Source organism: Plecotus auritus, assembly GCF_963455305.1.
Source record: "Plecotus auritus genome assembly, chromosome: 4".
Lineage (NCBI taxonomy): Eukaryota > Metazoa > Chordata > Mammalia > Chiroptera > Vespertilionidae > Plecotus > Plecotus auritus.
The window spans coordinates 2,743,147-2,759,326 of record NC_137775.1 but is presented as its reverse complement, the minus strand read 5'-3'; the positions used below and the strand labels follow the sequence as shown (position 1 = coordinate 2,759,326).

Below are 16,180 nucleotides of genomic sequence, written 5' to 3'. Positions count from 1 at the left end.
GGGCCCCCTCTGCCACCTTTCCCATCACCATCTCCCCAGGCCCCCTCTGCCACCTTTCCCATCACCATCTCCCCGGGCCCCCTCTGCCACCTTTCCCATCACTTTCTCTCCATGCCCTGCCTCTGCGTTGGCCCCGGCCCCTCAGGTCTGGAACTCGGGCCCTAACTCTTCTTTCATCTGCCAATCCAGTCAACCTAGCTACTGGAGTTAATGACAGAATGATTTTGTGGAAGTTTTATTTGGTTCTTTTTTACAGTAAAATAGTCTTCTATGTTTTTAAATGTTTTAAAAGTATTTCTCTTTGGATTTTATTCTGCTATCTCTAGTTGCTGGTTTCAGAACTCATTTCCACGCTCACTGGTCTATTGAGTCTTCCTTATGACGACTCTGTTACCATGGTGATTGGTAAACGTTAGTAGTACATCCATGTTTGAAATATGTTATGTACCATCTGCGATCAGTGCTTGATGCCTGTGCAATTTGTAAGTCCTTCTGCAATAAATCGACAGCTGCCTCAATGGTTGAAAAGCAGCGAGTTAAAGCTTTATTCTGTGAAGGTAATAATACTAAGTCCAAGTGGGCCCCTCATATACTAATAGATAAGGACATTTTCCGATTGTGACTTTAAGCAAGACCCTCGGAATTATCCACAAAAACAGTTATTTTCAATGATGTTTCATTTGCTAATTGAAGCTCAGATATGGAAAGTGTAAGAAGCTCCTGATGGAGGTTTTTTAATGAAGCCCATTCATCTCACTGACTTTCTGACCTTTCAGTAGGACCTTATTACCTTACACATTTGTTTTGGGGATGAAATGTTATATTTAATAGCCTAGTCCAAGTTAGAGTTTTATTGCTTTTGATCAAAGGTTATTGTAAGATTTATAGATAAACTTGTAGGTACTATGTGACCTTTAAAAAGTTATGAAACTGTCAGGACACAGGCCTGGGTTGGGGGCTCGATCCCAGTGTGGGGTTTGCGGGAGGCAGCCAATCAATGATTCTCTCTCATCATTGATGTTTCTATCTCTCTCTCCCTCTTCCTTCCTCTCTGAAATCAATAAACATATCTGTTTTTTAAAAGTTATAAAACCTGTTTTTTAAAAAAGGGAAATTCTGTGAGTGAAAGTACTGGATGCCGTTGTAGTTAACACGCAGAGTCATCGGTCTTGTAGTTAACACGCAGAGTCATCGGTCAGCGTGTTCCCCGTCATTTAGCTGAAGTCCACAGCAGCCCCTGCTCTCCATCCCCCTGCACGCAGCTCTCCTTGAATTCTGGATTGCTTGTATAAACTTTAAAGAAAGATTTCCCAACTTTGTGGTTTCCAAACTATTTTTATGGTAATAGTAAAGACATTAGAGTATAAATTTGTTTTAAAAATTAGTTATCTTAACAGCAAATAATTTACACAACTGAATGAAGGTTTATTGCTAAATAAACAAGTGAAATGACCTTTTGTAAGTTTAAGTGAGCAAAGCCAGCAATGTTGAAGAACTCTGAGGGATAGTAGTCAATAGCGGGTCTTCTAATTATTCTCTTCTTTAGATTTTGCTTTGACTCTTAAAGTGCTTTCAATCTAGATTATTTTTTAAAGAAGATGTTGGCCCTGGCTGGACGGCTCAGTTGGTCGGTGTTGCCCAGTGCACCAAAAAGCTTGTGGGTTCAATTCCCGGCCAGGCCTCATACCTAAGCTGCAGGTTGGATCCCACGTTGTGGCACGTGTGGGAGGCAGCCAATCAATGTTTGTCTCTCACATCAGTGTTTCTCTCTCTCCCTCTCCCCCTTCCTCTCTGGTGAGGGTTAAATAAAATAACAAAAATAAAAAGATTTTATATTGTTAGAAAATAAACATATTCTATGGTGAGGGTTAAGTAAAATAGCAAAAATGGAAAGATTTGTATTGTTAGAACTAATATATTATTTATGGACATATATTTATAAGTTTGCTTTCTATAATATCATGAAAAACGGAAACTTTTCCTCCTGAAGTTTTAAAAGTAAACAGAATAAAAACTAAGACCTCAGCCCTAGTTGGTCTGGCTCAGTGGTCAGAGCGTCGGCCTGCAGACTGAGGGGTCCCAGGTTTGATTCTGGTCAAGGATACAAGCCCGGGTTGCGGGCTTGATCCCCAGTGGGGGGCGTGCAGGAGGCAGCCGATCCATGATCCTCTCTCATCACTGACGTCTCTATCTCTCCCTCCCTCTCCCTTCCTCTCTGAAATCAGTAAAAAACATACTGTTTTAAACATTTGAGCCCTCAGAGATTTCCGGTGAAATGAGGGTAGATAGGAGCACCATGAACCCATTCTGATCCTCTGTTAAATAGTCACAAAATCCCGGAAATGGACATATCACTGTGATCCCGATGGAGGAAAAATGGTGTCATCTTCGTAGTATGCATAAATGTATGGAATCCGTACATGTAAGGAAACGCACATACCCCTTTGTGCCCAGGGTCAGCGTGCAGCCCAGGCCTTGGCATGCTCTGTGGTCCCAGCCGCAGCTGGAGATGGCCACGTGCCACCAGCCATCGCTCCCCACTGAGCATGCGTCTCAGAGCTCCCCAGGGCAGACTCAAAGGTCAGAATGAAAACCCAGCACGTGCCTCCTGAGCAGTCACCTGTCAGCGCCAGACACCCTCCTAGCAGGGACAGGCCCCCGATCAATGGAACTGCGCGCCACAAGGAACGAATGAACGGCCAGGGCTGCACGGGACAGCCCGCAGGGTGGTGGGCTGAACTGAAATCTAGTTTAAAGCAGCGCCAGCCACCCAGGGTCCGGAGGGAAAGGGGACAGTGTGCCCAAAGCTACAGGAGGAGCAAGCGAGGCCAGACTGGCCTGGGGACAGAAGGCGCAGTGTCTCCAGAGGCAGGAGGACGGTGAGGAGCAGAGGGACAGGCACGCCCCGCGGGGCCTTCCGTCGGGAGCCACAGCGGGTCAGAGCCCAGGAGTGTGGAGAAGGGAATAGGAAGGCACACGTCGGAGCAGGGAGCTCGGTCAGGGCGGTGGCGGTGACCCAGGGAAAGCAAGCGAGGCTTAGACTGAGCCGATGGTGAGCCAAGGGTGGGCTGTGGGTGCAACAAGGACTTGTTTGGAGTCGGAATCAATAGGGCTGCTGACGGATTAAACCCAGGATTTGAAGCAAGGCAATCACGGCTGACCCCTGGTGTTGGGGGCGGGGGGGGGGGGGGGGTGTCAGGAGGTTGAGAGAAGTCAGCTTCGCAAGGTCATCTGATCCTGCTGATGAGAACAGGAAAGGAACTGCAGGCTGAGGTGACCTGAAGGTCGCTGGTGACATGGGCGAAGGGCCTGCAGCGAAAGGAAGGGAAAGGGGGGGCGCAGAGAGAGCATGGGCGTGAGGACCCAACGACACCTGCACCGTGGCAGCTGGTGCGAAGGGAGCAGGCGGTGGATGGGACTCGTCAGAAAATGAAAAATGCAGCCGCTCCTGGTTGCAAATGGGTTCCCCAGCCCTGGGCCAAATTCATCAACTGAAACAATATTATCGCAAGAGAAACGGAACCCTAGCCGATGGGCAAGGAGAAGAGAGAGTTACGCATAAAAATGCCACCCTGTCACCGCCAGAACACTATCCACAGGGTTCAAAGAAGTTTGTGGCCTCAGAATACAACGGCAAGTTGTTATTCCAACGTTAAGGCGACAGAGACGCAGGCATCACAGACAGCCGCAGCTCGGGCGCGCCGGCCGGGACAGGACCTCTCCAAAGACAAGCGTGGGCAGGAGAGGGCGGCTGTGGGCAGGGAGCTGGGAGTTAAGGACGGCGTCATCTTGGCCTTGTCTCTCACACCCAGTCTTTTATTCAATTCTCTGTCTCTCCGTTGTTCCCTCTTTTTCTCGCTCCCTTCATCCTTTCTCATTTTGCTTTTATTATTTTTTTTTTTTCAAAACTCTTGAGAATAAGAATCCGGTGTGCACCCGGTATTTGTTTTCTGAAGACGTACTTTAAAATGGGGGGAAAAGACAACTGAGAAGAGATGCTCTTTAAACACGATGACGGGGAAGAAAGTAGAATGATATGAAGGACAAGCAAGTTACAGCAATATTTACATTAGATCCGACCGGGGCAAACCGCGTTAATAATGATAAGAGAGACGAGGAATGGAGACACAGGGAACAGTTCACCAGACGGTTATAATAACGCTGAACCTCGATGTGCCTAAGCCAGCCGTGGGCAAACTACGGCCCGCGGGCCGGATCCGGCTGTTCTATCCGGTTCTCTTGCTCTCCCCTCCGCTCCTTTACTTTGAATTTATATTAGTTCACACCAACACTCCATCCATGTTTTTGTTCCGGCCCTCCGGTCCAGTTTAAGAACCCATGGTGGCCCTCGAGTCAAAAAGTTGGCCCACCCCTGGCTAACCACATCGCCTGAGAGGCAGTCCCAGGGGTGAGGCCAGCCTGTGAAGACGGCCTCAGGACGGACTAGCTGCAGACCGCGGGCAAGTGACTAACCCTCCGTGGGCTCAGCTTCCTCATGTTGAAAATTGGGACAGTGATACCTACCTCTTACTCCTCATGAGGATTAAATAAATTAATACACACAAGTATGTACAGCAGTGTCTGGTTGATAAACATTGGCATTTTTATTGTTGCGGTTATTAATGTTGTTAGTATTGTTGCCTCAAACCCCACAAGGAAAAAGAAATTAACAGAATTCCAAGGAAAATTTGACATGTCAACAATCTTACTAGGAGACTTTTAACTTGCTTCTCAAAGCAAGATAAATATGTTTTTAAAGTGTTTGAGAAAGCTGTGAGATAGTTGCAATAAAATATTTAAACAGGCTGCCTTATATTTGAAATAATTCCAAAAAGTGTAAATAAAACATTCAAAACTCAAAATAGACAGTAAAAATTAAATGAAAAACAACAACCAGAGATGAAAAAATAAGATGACAGACGTGAAACTAGTTATAGACATAACTGTGTATGACAATGTATTTAAAAAGCCTTAGAACACATCTATAATAATAAAAGCATAATATGCTAATTAGACCGGACAGCCAAATGACCTTCTGGATGTCCTTCTGGATGAAGCCATGGTGGCAGGGGCCGAGGCAGAGGTGGTTAGAGGTGATCAGGCAGGCAGGCGAGCAGTTAGGGACAATCAGGCAGGCAGGCAGGTGGTTAGAAGCCAGCAGTCCTGGATTGCGAGAGGGTGCAGGCCAGGCTGAGGGACTTCCCCCTGCCCACCTCCCCCCACCATCCCATGCACGAATTTTGTGCACTGGGCCTCTAGTTAAATTATAAAGTCAATGATTTGCTATTTATGAAAGACATATAAAATAACATAAGCAAAAAGAAAGAGAATTAGTAAAACATATAAAAAACACAAATAGCGCCGAAACCGGTTTGGCTCAGTGGATAGAGCGTCAGCCTGCGGACTAAAGGGTCCCGGGTTTGATTCCGGTCAAGGGCATGTACCTTGGTTGCGGGCACATCCCCAGTGGGAGGTGTGCAGGAGGCAGCTGATCGATGTTTCTCTCTCATCGATGTTTCTAACTCTCTATCCCTCTCCCTTCCTCTCTGTGAAATATCAATAAAATATATTTAAAAAAAAAAAACACAAATAGCAATATAGTACCCAGGACACTTATATTATGAAGGTAAAATTAAAGATAACCTTGCTATATATATTGGGAGCTGAATGAAGTAGCAATGCATTTTTTTTAGTTGTACAAAATAATATTCTATAACGTTTTCAAATATCCTTGAGAAAACGGGTATTGGGCATACATTCCATATATTTTTACTCTGAATAAAGCTAATGTCATGAGTATACAGGAATGTAGAATAAAATTGATGTCTGTACATACTCCACGTGGGGTCCCTTTTCCACGCCCCACTTCCAGGGGCCAGGTGAACCTTGGTCAGGACTGCTTGCTTCCTCGGTTGGCGGGGAGGGTCAAGGTCACGAGCAGGCTGGAGACAGTCCTCCCGCTTGGGGACTGGAAAACATTTGATTAACTGAGACTCACAGTAGACACTCAGGAGCAGTGTGGAGTGGCTACTGGTTACTCTAACCCAGGAGCAGGCAGACACGTAGCTGGAGACTCCAGAACCTTCCAGCTGAGAGGGAGCTGACTGTCCTGCTTAGCAGCCGACACGTCCCGGGCCCGCAGTGCACATAGGAATTTGTTCATAGTTTTTTTTTAAACTATAGTCCGGCCCTCCAATGGTCTGGGGGACAGTGAACTGGCCCCCTGTTTAAAAAGTTTGAGGACCCCTGCCTGTTAAGATGGACAGGCCTATGATGTTAACCCACTGCACCTGGAGGTCAGGCCCCAGAGCAGCTGCTGGCCAAGGTCCCCTGGGGCCGAAGAGCTGGCTGGTCCTGAGCTGGGGCCATGGCTGGCTGGCCCTGCCCGCGCTGTGCTCACGCGCCGTGTCCTCTGTCCCCGCAGGTGGAGATCGAGAAGCTGGACTACCACCACTACCTGCCCCTGTTTTTCGACGGGCTCTGCGAGATGACCTTTCCCTACGAGTTCTTCGCGCGGCAGGGCATCCACGACATGCTGGAGCACGGCGGGAACAAGATCCTGCCCGTCATCCCGCAGCTCATCATCCCCATCAAAAGTAAGTGGGCTCGCCGAAGCCGGTGTGGCTCAGTGGATAGAGCGTTGGCCTGCGGACTGAAGGGTCCCGGGTTCGATTCCGGTCAAGGGCACGTACCTTGGTTGCGGGCACGTCCCCAGTAGGGAGTGTGCAGGAGGCGGCTGATGGATGTTTCTCTCTCATCGATGTTTCTAGCTCTCTATCCCTCTCCCTTCCTCTCTGTAAAAAATCAATATATTTAAAAAAAAAAAAAAAAAGTAAGTGGGCGGCGAAGGCCTCCCTGGCCCTGGGGCCGCATTCGGATGACTCGCTAATGACTCAACGAGACCACAGACGCAGGCTAAGCCCGGTTTGGGGGGATTTTCATGAATTGGCGCCGGGGGCCACACAGCCCCAGTCTCCTAGTGGACCCACCAGGACTGGGAGAAACGATGACGCACCGCAGGAAACAAGATGAGCTTGGGAACGGCTCAGCGGGCCTGTGTGGCTGTCTGTTCCCGGCCACGTGGTCCAGATGTGCCTCCCTTCCCTTCCCCACACTGCCCTGTGCCCTCCGTCCTTCCATCTCCAGGAACTCAGGAGCCAGCTGTTACACTGCTGTGGCCGCATCCCGCTGCTCACTGTGCCCACACATCTTCTCCACCAGGACGCTTTCCCCGGTCACCTTACTTCTCTCAGCGTTGGGAATTGCCGCTCGTCTTGGTGACTTAATTTGTATACATGGACTTCGTTTTCAGATAGTTCACAGTTTGCTAACGTGGGGAGAGTACACTCGTGTTTGTCCATCTATATCCCTCCTGTGGTTCTTGTATGAGCAGCAACACCCCATGTGAGCTGGTCTGCTAGGAGGCACGGTGAGCGGCCCTCATGGGGTGACAGACGTACCCACACCTGCAAACGGCCGCACGTAAGGTGGTAGCCCCCTTAGGGCCGCTCCAATGAGCGGGGTCACCCGGCTGTGAAGGACGAACGTGCAGACATGGCAGAGGCAACCTGAGCAATAACATGTTCAAGAGCAGAATCTTCCTGAGAAGGAGCACCCGAAGGACAGACAGACCACCTAAGGGTGACGTGTCAGAATCCATATCGTGTTTCCAAAATTCTCGTGAGAATTCGATTTAATTAGAAAGGAGCAAGTACAATTGAAATGGGCCACCCTTTATTTGTGGTCTAATAATTTTATTTACCGATCTTGGAAATGTCCAGGTAAATTCTTTTAAAAGTGATAATAGCTGTAAAAATGGCAATGCTTTTTAATCCAAGAAGGAATTGTCCCCTTTGTTCTGAAGATGCGGGGCAAGGTGTGTTCCTCGGGGTTATTTTGGTAACAGAATGCGGAAAGAACACGGGCTCCAGTTGTCGTGAAGAGCTGGTTTGCTTACTAAGTCACATTCCCAGCACTCCGGAGGTGGCCTCCCTGCAGGCCTGGTGGCGTCCGTGGCTTGCCACTGTCGCTCTGTTTTCTGCAAGGTCGCCTGAAAGCGGGGCCTCAGGAGGCTCCACGTAGATCCTGGGACCGCACGCTTACTCATCGCCTGTGGGAAAGAGCGACTTTCCCAGAATCTGACCCAGAATTCCTGGAGATGGTCCAAGTGTTGCTCCGGCGGGGGCTTCTGCCAAGCTCTGCGCTGTGTTCAAGGGGAATGGAACGTGCTGATCGCTTAACCCAGATGATGTAACTGCCCTCAGAGCAGGTGAGGAGAGGGGCAACGTTAGCTCCCCGGCACACGAATTCCCCGCAGCGGCGCTACCGCACAGCAGCTCAGGCACACGAATTCCCCGCAGCGGCGCTACCGCCCAGCAGCTCAGGCACACGGATTCCCCGCAGCGGCGCTACCGCACAGCAGCTCAGGCACACGGATTCCCCGCAGCGGTGCTACCGCACAGCAGCTTGTCTGCTCCCAGCGCTGCCACCGTGCTGATGGGCTGGGAATGGACGCCCTGTGTACGCTCTCCGAGCCAAGTGCTTGGGGCCCGTGCACAGCCCTCCACCTCCCTGCTCCTTGCCCCGTCGGCCTGGTCGGATCTCTACCATGAGTGAAAAAGTATCCTTCTCCCCGGGAAACCACTGCGGCTGAAAGGCCAATCTCGCTGCAGCAAACTTCGCCCATACTGAGCCATCCAGATTCCCAAATGATGCCCGTCGCCATTGAGGGCCATGGCTCCTGGACGTCTGGTAGCCGGTGCTGAAGCCAGTCGTTCTCTGTGCTCTTTGGGAACTGGGGTGGCCCCTGCAAAGGCCCTGGGCCCGGCCTGCGCTCAGAGTGGCCAGACCCCACTTCCTCCCAGCATCCTTCCCACCAAGCCCTGGGGGCCGCCGGGGCCGGGCTTGGACCGAGGCGATGAATAGGTACCTCAGAGAGCTGTGTGATCGTTAAGTGCGATCGTGGAGAAATGCCCAGGTCGGTGGTAAGCCGCTCTTCCTAAGCGAGGCGCTGTGCTGCGTGTGGGCAGTCGTGACCAGGTGGGGCTGTGAGGTGCAGGCAGCTGGGGGTTGCTTCCTCTCTCCTTCCCTCTCTGTCCATTTCTCTCACTCGTCATCTGTCCAATACCTCCCCACTTTCAATTCCCCTTCAAGAAAGTCATGAGCTAAAAACGGTGTCACTCTAATTCCTGCGCACAAGAAGGTGTTAGTAGATGCAAGATGGTAGCAGCCCGAGGCGGAAGTCAGATAGCCTCCGAAGTATTGGAACAGTTACCTGGTCACTCGCCAGAGGGGAGATTCCGTCTGGACCTGTGAGGGGGGTTGGATGCCCGTATGAATAGGGAAAAGGAGTCAGAGTGATCCAGAACCAAGATGATGGGGATGGAGATGATGGCCGTTCAAACTAGAAAGGAATAATCGAGTAAAAGGGAGGCAGAGCTGAAAATTGCATTTTCCAATTGAACTCACCACGTACTGACTGTCCCTTTCCTATTCCCAAGTCAACAACTGCTCTTGCTCTTCCCGCGCTGCGCGTTGCTCAGGAGCAAGGTCTAAACTCAGACCGCCTGGTCAGAATCCCACCTCCGCCAGGCCAGCTGTCTGACCAGTTAACCACACCGAGGCTCCACGCCTCCGTTTATAAAATTGGGACAAGAGCGTATCCATCCTCTTTGGGGTTAATGAGCTCATCTCTTTCAGGCTCTCCGCAGACGGAGCACGTGGTGTGTGGTAAATGTTATCACTGTCACCGCTGTTATACCCTGTGTCCTCATCACCATCGTCCCCACCATCGCCTTGACTATGGCGGCAGCTTGTAATCGCACCAGCTGAGACCTCATCCTGGGAGTCTCGGTCCTTCCTGGTGAGGGCTGAGCCGCAGGTGCCCCTGGCTTCTTCAGAAGATGCCCGCACACCTAGCTCCCTCACCACGACTCGCTCCTTAAGGACAGGCTACGTGAGCTCAGGACGCAACAGGCGGCTAGTCTGCTTGCTCCAAGGCCGTGAGAGTCTGCAGATCTGCACGTGTCTCCTGCCTCGGTCCGAGCCCAGCCCCGGCAGCCCCCAGGGCTTGGTGGGAAGGATGCTGGGAGGAAGTGGGGTCTGGCCACTCTGAGCACAGGCCGTGAGCTCATCAAACCAGAGCCCAGCTTGCCATTCACCAACATTGATTCTTTCCCCTCTCAGGGGGTTAGAAAGCAGCTACCCAAACATGACGCAAGGATTAGCACATCATAACCCGTAGGCCGTTAGCACAGTGCCCATCACAATGGCTATAGCAGCAACTTATTTTTAACCTCCTTGGTGTGCCCTCATGGTCATATCGCTACAGACTTCCTAACTTTGGGTCATCATAGGATGGATATATTTGTGTTCTGTAACTTTCATCCACGTGACAGTAAAGATCGAGATGGGAAGTGGGCCGGGTCCAGGACAGGCCGCTACGTATCCCTCCAGGGACTCGGCAGGTGGACACTTGGATCCGATTGGTCACACAATCACAAAAGGAAACGTCTAGCTTTCCGCCCTTCCGCAGCTTGCCTGCAAGAGAAGGCGTGCTGACCCAGCTGTTTGTGAGCTCCCTTCTGAGTAAGCGCGTAGACGTGTGAGCTGAGCTGGCCCGCTCATTGCAGGGAGCGCGCTCGGGCTCCGTAATCACCGCTGTGTTCCTGGGAGCTCTCGATCATGTGCTGGATCAGTCCCAGAACTGAGCCACACAGCGACTCAAGCTCGGGGTGTGTGGTTGCTCCAGCTCTCTCTTGGGGAGAAAAGGGCCTCTCCTTCTTGGAAATTGATAAATTCGCCCATTTTTCTATTTTGTAGCAGAGCTCTCGGTGTTCTTGTTTTGTGAGAGCCGGTGTATATTATAACCTTCATAGCTGACTCCTCCTGGGGGAAGGCTGTGGCGAGTGTAGGCACCTTCTTCCAGCCGGAGGGTCGTAGAGCCACAGTGTCAGGAGCAGCGTCGTTAGTTGTCCTCCGAGATGGCGCCAAGGCTGGCTGCCTCCTGCGGTCGTCACTCCGTCACTCCCTCTGTCATCCTTCCAGCTGAACTGAGCCAGCAGCCGGGGGCGGGGAAGGCTGGCTGCCTCCTGCGGTCGTCACTCTGTCACTCCCTCTGTCATTCTTCCAGCTGAACTGAGCCAGCAGCCGGGGGCAGGGCAGGGTATCGCTAAGCTTCCTCACGGTTTCTGTTACCGTGTTCAATGTGTGTGAGGAGCCACCAGACCCCACGTGACTGCCGCGAGGTAGGGGAGGAGCATGTAGGTTGTGCTGTTCTTTGGGATCCTCTGTGTGAGTTCACAATTGGCCATGTTGGGTCCGAATTGTTGAGACCATTCAGATAACAGAGTCCTTTCATCCTTAAAACTAAGTCAGTCATGAAAAGAAGGGCCAAACCCTCTTATGAAATACCACATTGTATTCTGTGGTCCTAAAGTCAGAATATGTTCTTGTCTATAAAGAAGAAAAGGAGGAGAGAAAAAGTGATGCTTTTTGATGTGGCACTGCTGGGAAATGAATTAAAGAAAACATCGTAACCACTGTCAGAGGCTCACACCACATCTGTAAGAGCTGAGCTAAATCTGTGATGTTTCAATTGTCCCCAAATTAACTGTGCACAGCAGTTGAATTCTGTTCTGAAAGGAGAAAAATTCCTATGGTTTTAAAACCTAAATTTGGTCTGAAAACATATTTTGGTTTATTTTATTCTGTAATTTAATAAATTATATGGTTAGTGCCTCTAAAGTAGCAAAATGTAATTCAACTAGTATGATGTTGGGCCCATAATCTCAAATATTAATTAAATATTTGAACTTCAGAAAAAATCATATTTAATATACTTTAAGACATCTATAGTAGGCAATTCAGAGATAGGAAGTGGATTAGAGGTTACTAGGCTGTGGGGGGGGGCAGGGGAGAGGGAAATGGAGAGTTTTTGCTTAACGGATATAGAATTTCTGTTTTGGATAATGGAAAAGTTTACGCAATAAAATAAAAATAAATTATTTGAGAAGAATAAATAAAAATGATTGGAAAACAAAAAATGCCCACCCTCAGCATGACAACACTATGTTTTCTTTTAGAAAATGTGGCCCCTGTCATGTGACCAAAAAGAAATATTAGAAAGCAAAGATCAATTTAGCATTTTTTTTATATTACTTACTAGAGGCCCTGTGCACGAAATTCGTGAACTTAGTGGGGGTCCCTCAGCCCAGCCTGCACCCTCTTGCAGTCGGGAGCCCTCAGGGGGTGTCAGACTGACGGCGAGGAGCGGGCCTAAGCTGGCACTTGGACATCCTTAGGCTGCCACGGAGGTGGGAGAGGCTCCTGCCACCACCGCTGCGCTCGCCAGCCGTGAGCCTGGCTTCGGGCTGAGCGTCGCTCCCCCTGTGGGAGCACACTGACCACCAGGGGGCAGCTCCTGTGTTGAGCGTCTGCCCCTGGTGGTCAGTGCACGTCATAGCGACCGATCGTCCCGCAGTTCGGTTGTTTTGCATATTAGCCTTTTATTATATAGGACAGAAGCCAACTGAATTTGCTCAAAAACAATTAGAACCAGTGAGGGAATTAAGTAAGTTCACAGTTATAAATATACAAAAATCATTTGCTTTTATGTATTTATTGTCAATAATTTTTAGAGAGCATATTGGGATAAAATGATTTTACACAAATAGTAACAAAATCTAAAATTTCTTTGAGTAGATCTCACACTATAAAGCCTTTTAAGGAACCTAATTAAAAATAAGAAAAATTGAAGCGATATTTACTTCTAATGGAAATATTCAGTCAGAAGTAAAGAGGATCATTTCCCCTGAAACCATTCTCTACGTTTATTAGAAATTTTAACAAAGCGCCAAGCATATTTTTAACCAAAATTATTTTAAAGTTTGTCTCAAAATATAGATGGTTAATAATAATCAAGAAAATACTGAGAAAGAATGAGGAAAGACATTTGAATTCTGCTACATTAAACACACATGAAGTCAGCATCCTGAAGAAGAATACTTCTAGGGAAATGTGCAAAGTATATTCACAATTTTGTAATAAGCAGTGTAAAACTGTTCTTTGGTGGAATGAAATCCTATGTCTATATATGCCTGTGGAAAAGATAGTCTCTCCTGCCTGTTAGCATCTGACTATATATGTCCAGTATTTTCTGTTTAAATTGTACCCTATAAAATGAGATGACAGTGAACATATGCTTTATCACCTACTTCTTTACTCACCTGCATCTTATAAACATTTTCCTATTATTAAAGTATTTTTCTATCAGATGACTTTAATAACTTCATCGTTTTCCTTTATATGGCTATACTAGATCTTATTTAAGGAAGCTGTTGTTTTGAAACATTTGGATTGTTTGCAATTATAAATAGAAATACTTATAACCTCCTTTCCTCTACACCTTTCTCACAGCTGCACCTGTCCTTAGCCTGAGTGCGCCGAAGTGGAGGTGCTGGGTCAGGGGTACAGGCATAGCGTGGGAAGGTCGGGGCGCTCTGCGATGTGTGAGCTACGAGGGGCCTCTTCCCAAGCCTGTTCCCAGGCTTATGTGCTAACTTTTCAAAACGGTTTCGTTAATGTGATATTCAAAATTATCTTTTCATTATCACTGAAGTTGAACATTCGAGAATAGTAATTGTTCATTTGTATTTATTATCTTGTGCATTATCTAGTCCTATTCTTTGCCCATTTTTAAATGAGAAGATTCAGTCTTTTATTGGTTTGTGAAGCTATTTTTATAACAAGGATATTAACATTTATAGCAGCCGTCAACCATGTCTTTAGAATTTGTTGTTTGCTTTTGCATTTTGTTTGTTGTTTCCAGTATTAAAAGAAGAAGAGCTGTCTCCATTTTCCCTGATGCCACAGTAGTGAACCCTATCTAACAGCAGAAAATGTTCTCCTTTTGCACACATTATAGCAGTCAGAGAATTTATGCTTGAGCAACTCATGTAGCTTATAACCATCTAAGGTGAATGGTTTAACACTTTGACTTTATTTTGTCCTTATTCTTCACCAATTTCTACATATCTGAAGGCTGTCCCATGTTGATTCTTCTCGAAGGCGGTAAGGTAAGCAGTGCAATAGAAATCCGATTTCCTGAACAGAAAGGTTCCGCTGGCTGATCTGTAATGTCAGTGGGCCTCCCGTGTCAGACCCTTTTCAAAAACCTTAAATCTTGAGTTCAAAGTCCTCACTGAAGTCTTGACAGTAGCTTTCAGGGCCATCGATTCGAGAATAAACACATTTCTTCTCTTTCAAGCTGGAGAATCGCATTCTCTTTATACCTGTTAACACACTTTTTCAAAAGAAGAGAACTTTGTTTCAAAAAAAAAATAAAAACCAACCTCTTTTTTATTCATTTCTACTGGGATATTAAGAACAAAAAGACTTACAACCTCATGGAACATCTTAAGAAAGAGGGAGAAAGCTAGAGGCACTGGAGTGGAAGCGGGCCCTGGAAAAGCGCCCTCGGAGGAGGCGAAGGCCTTGCACGGGCTCACCCTGGTCCTTGAGGAGGATGCAGGGGTCCCCTCTCGGTGCCAGGAAGGTAACAGTTGAGGCATTTTACTTGTCAACCGTTGTTAATCCTATAACATTGGTCGCAACCATCTTAGTCTAATGGGGGTCACAATAAAAGGAAATAATTATTTCCTAGTAGATCTACTACCCATCATGAGAGAGAGAGAGTTAACTGATCACCCAGTAATCAATTACCTATACAGAGAGGCAGAGAGCTAATCAACAAACGTTTGATGTTGTTGTTACTCATCTGTGTAAGAAGATTGCTCCTTCATGCGGATATTCGCTATGGAAAGCGTCCACCCATGGTGGCCGATGAGCTTGCCGTGGCCCGTTGTGAGCTGTGGCGCGCACCCCAAACAGAGGAACCCTGTGGTAGCCAGCACTGAGGGGCCCCTAGGGCTGCCAGATGCTTCCCTGCAGTCCCCGAGGGCTCTCCCCACGCCCAGACAGCCCCCTCTTCTAGTTCCTTCAACGGGTTCTCCGACTCGCGATTCTTCAGTGTCAACAGAAAGGCTTTCTTAAAAAAAAAAAAAAAAAAAAAAAACACCCACGAATTATAATGAAAATTATACTCAGCCCATTACACGTTTTTTGAATATACAGTATGTAAAAACGCACTTATGTAGTTCCGTTTCAATGCCTCGTCTTCACCAAACAGTTTATACAACATCTAGCTAGATGTGGCGATGAGTCCTGTTTAGGAGGGGGTTTGGGGGAGCGGGGGGAGTACAGAGAGAAGGCAGATACCAGGACCTTAAGCCTCCGATTCTGTTTGGTTGATAAAGCCAGACAGAGAAAGTACTAGCCCTCACCTTCCTTTCACACATGGGCCCACATCTGCATACGTCTCCCCAGCACTTCTGAGTGATCCCAGAAACACCTACACACGGACGTAAAACCACACAGGAGACCGTTTCTGTGCTGCCTGGGGCTTTGGTCACCCATCGCTGAGGAGAACTCGGTCCCTCTGAGCAGGAGCAGGAATGTGGTGAAAGAACGCCTTTCCCAGGACGGGGCAGGCTCTAGCATGCTGCTCCCTCTCCTGGGACGCTCTACACATAGGGAACGTCCGCTCACGTCATCTTGGGCCTGCTCTTCACATAGGGAACGTCTGCTCACGTCATCTTGGGCCTGCTCTTCACATAGGGAACGTCTGCTCACGTCATCTTGGGCCTGCTCTTCACATAGGGAACGTCCGCTCACGTCATCTTGGGCCTGCTCTTCACATAGGGAACGTCCGCTCACGTCATCTTGGGCCTGTTCTTCACATAGGGAACGTCCGCTCACGTCATCTTGGGCCTGTTCTTCACATAGGGAACGTCTGCTCACGTCATCTTGGGCCTGTTGCTGCGTCTGGGAGCCTTCCCTACTTCTAGCCTGGCCTGAACGCCCCTATTGATTTGCTGTTTAAGTACCCCACCCTTCTTATGAATCCTTACCCTACTTGTGGTGTGTGTTCAGTATCTTCTTCCAGACTAATACATGCCCAGGGGGGTGAGTCCCACATTTGTCCTATTCAGGTCTTTATCTCCAGTTTTTAGAACACTGACTGGTACATAATACATCCTCCATAAACATCTGCTGAATGAGGGGTAAGTTAACTAATATATGGAAAGTGCTCACTTTAGTTCCTGCCACACAGAGGTGCTCG

The 16,180-nt window shown here is 48.3% G+C and overlaps 1 protein-coding gene across 2 annotated transcripts in view; it reads left to right on the top strand.

Annotated features, from left to right (window-relative positions):
• The window catches only part of PACRG (parkin coregulated), a 346,093-nt gene that overhangs the window by 174,932 nt on the left and 154,981 nt on the right, over nt 1–16,180 (top strand). For both annotated transcript variants that reach the window (XM_080666363.1, XM_080666364.1), the window contains one exon: nt 6,425–6,596. In XM_080666363.1, coding sequence (XP_080522489.1) covers nt 6,425–6,596 — 172 coding nt within the window. The remainder of the gene's footprint in view (nt 1–6,424; nt 6,597–16,180) is intronic.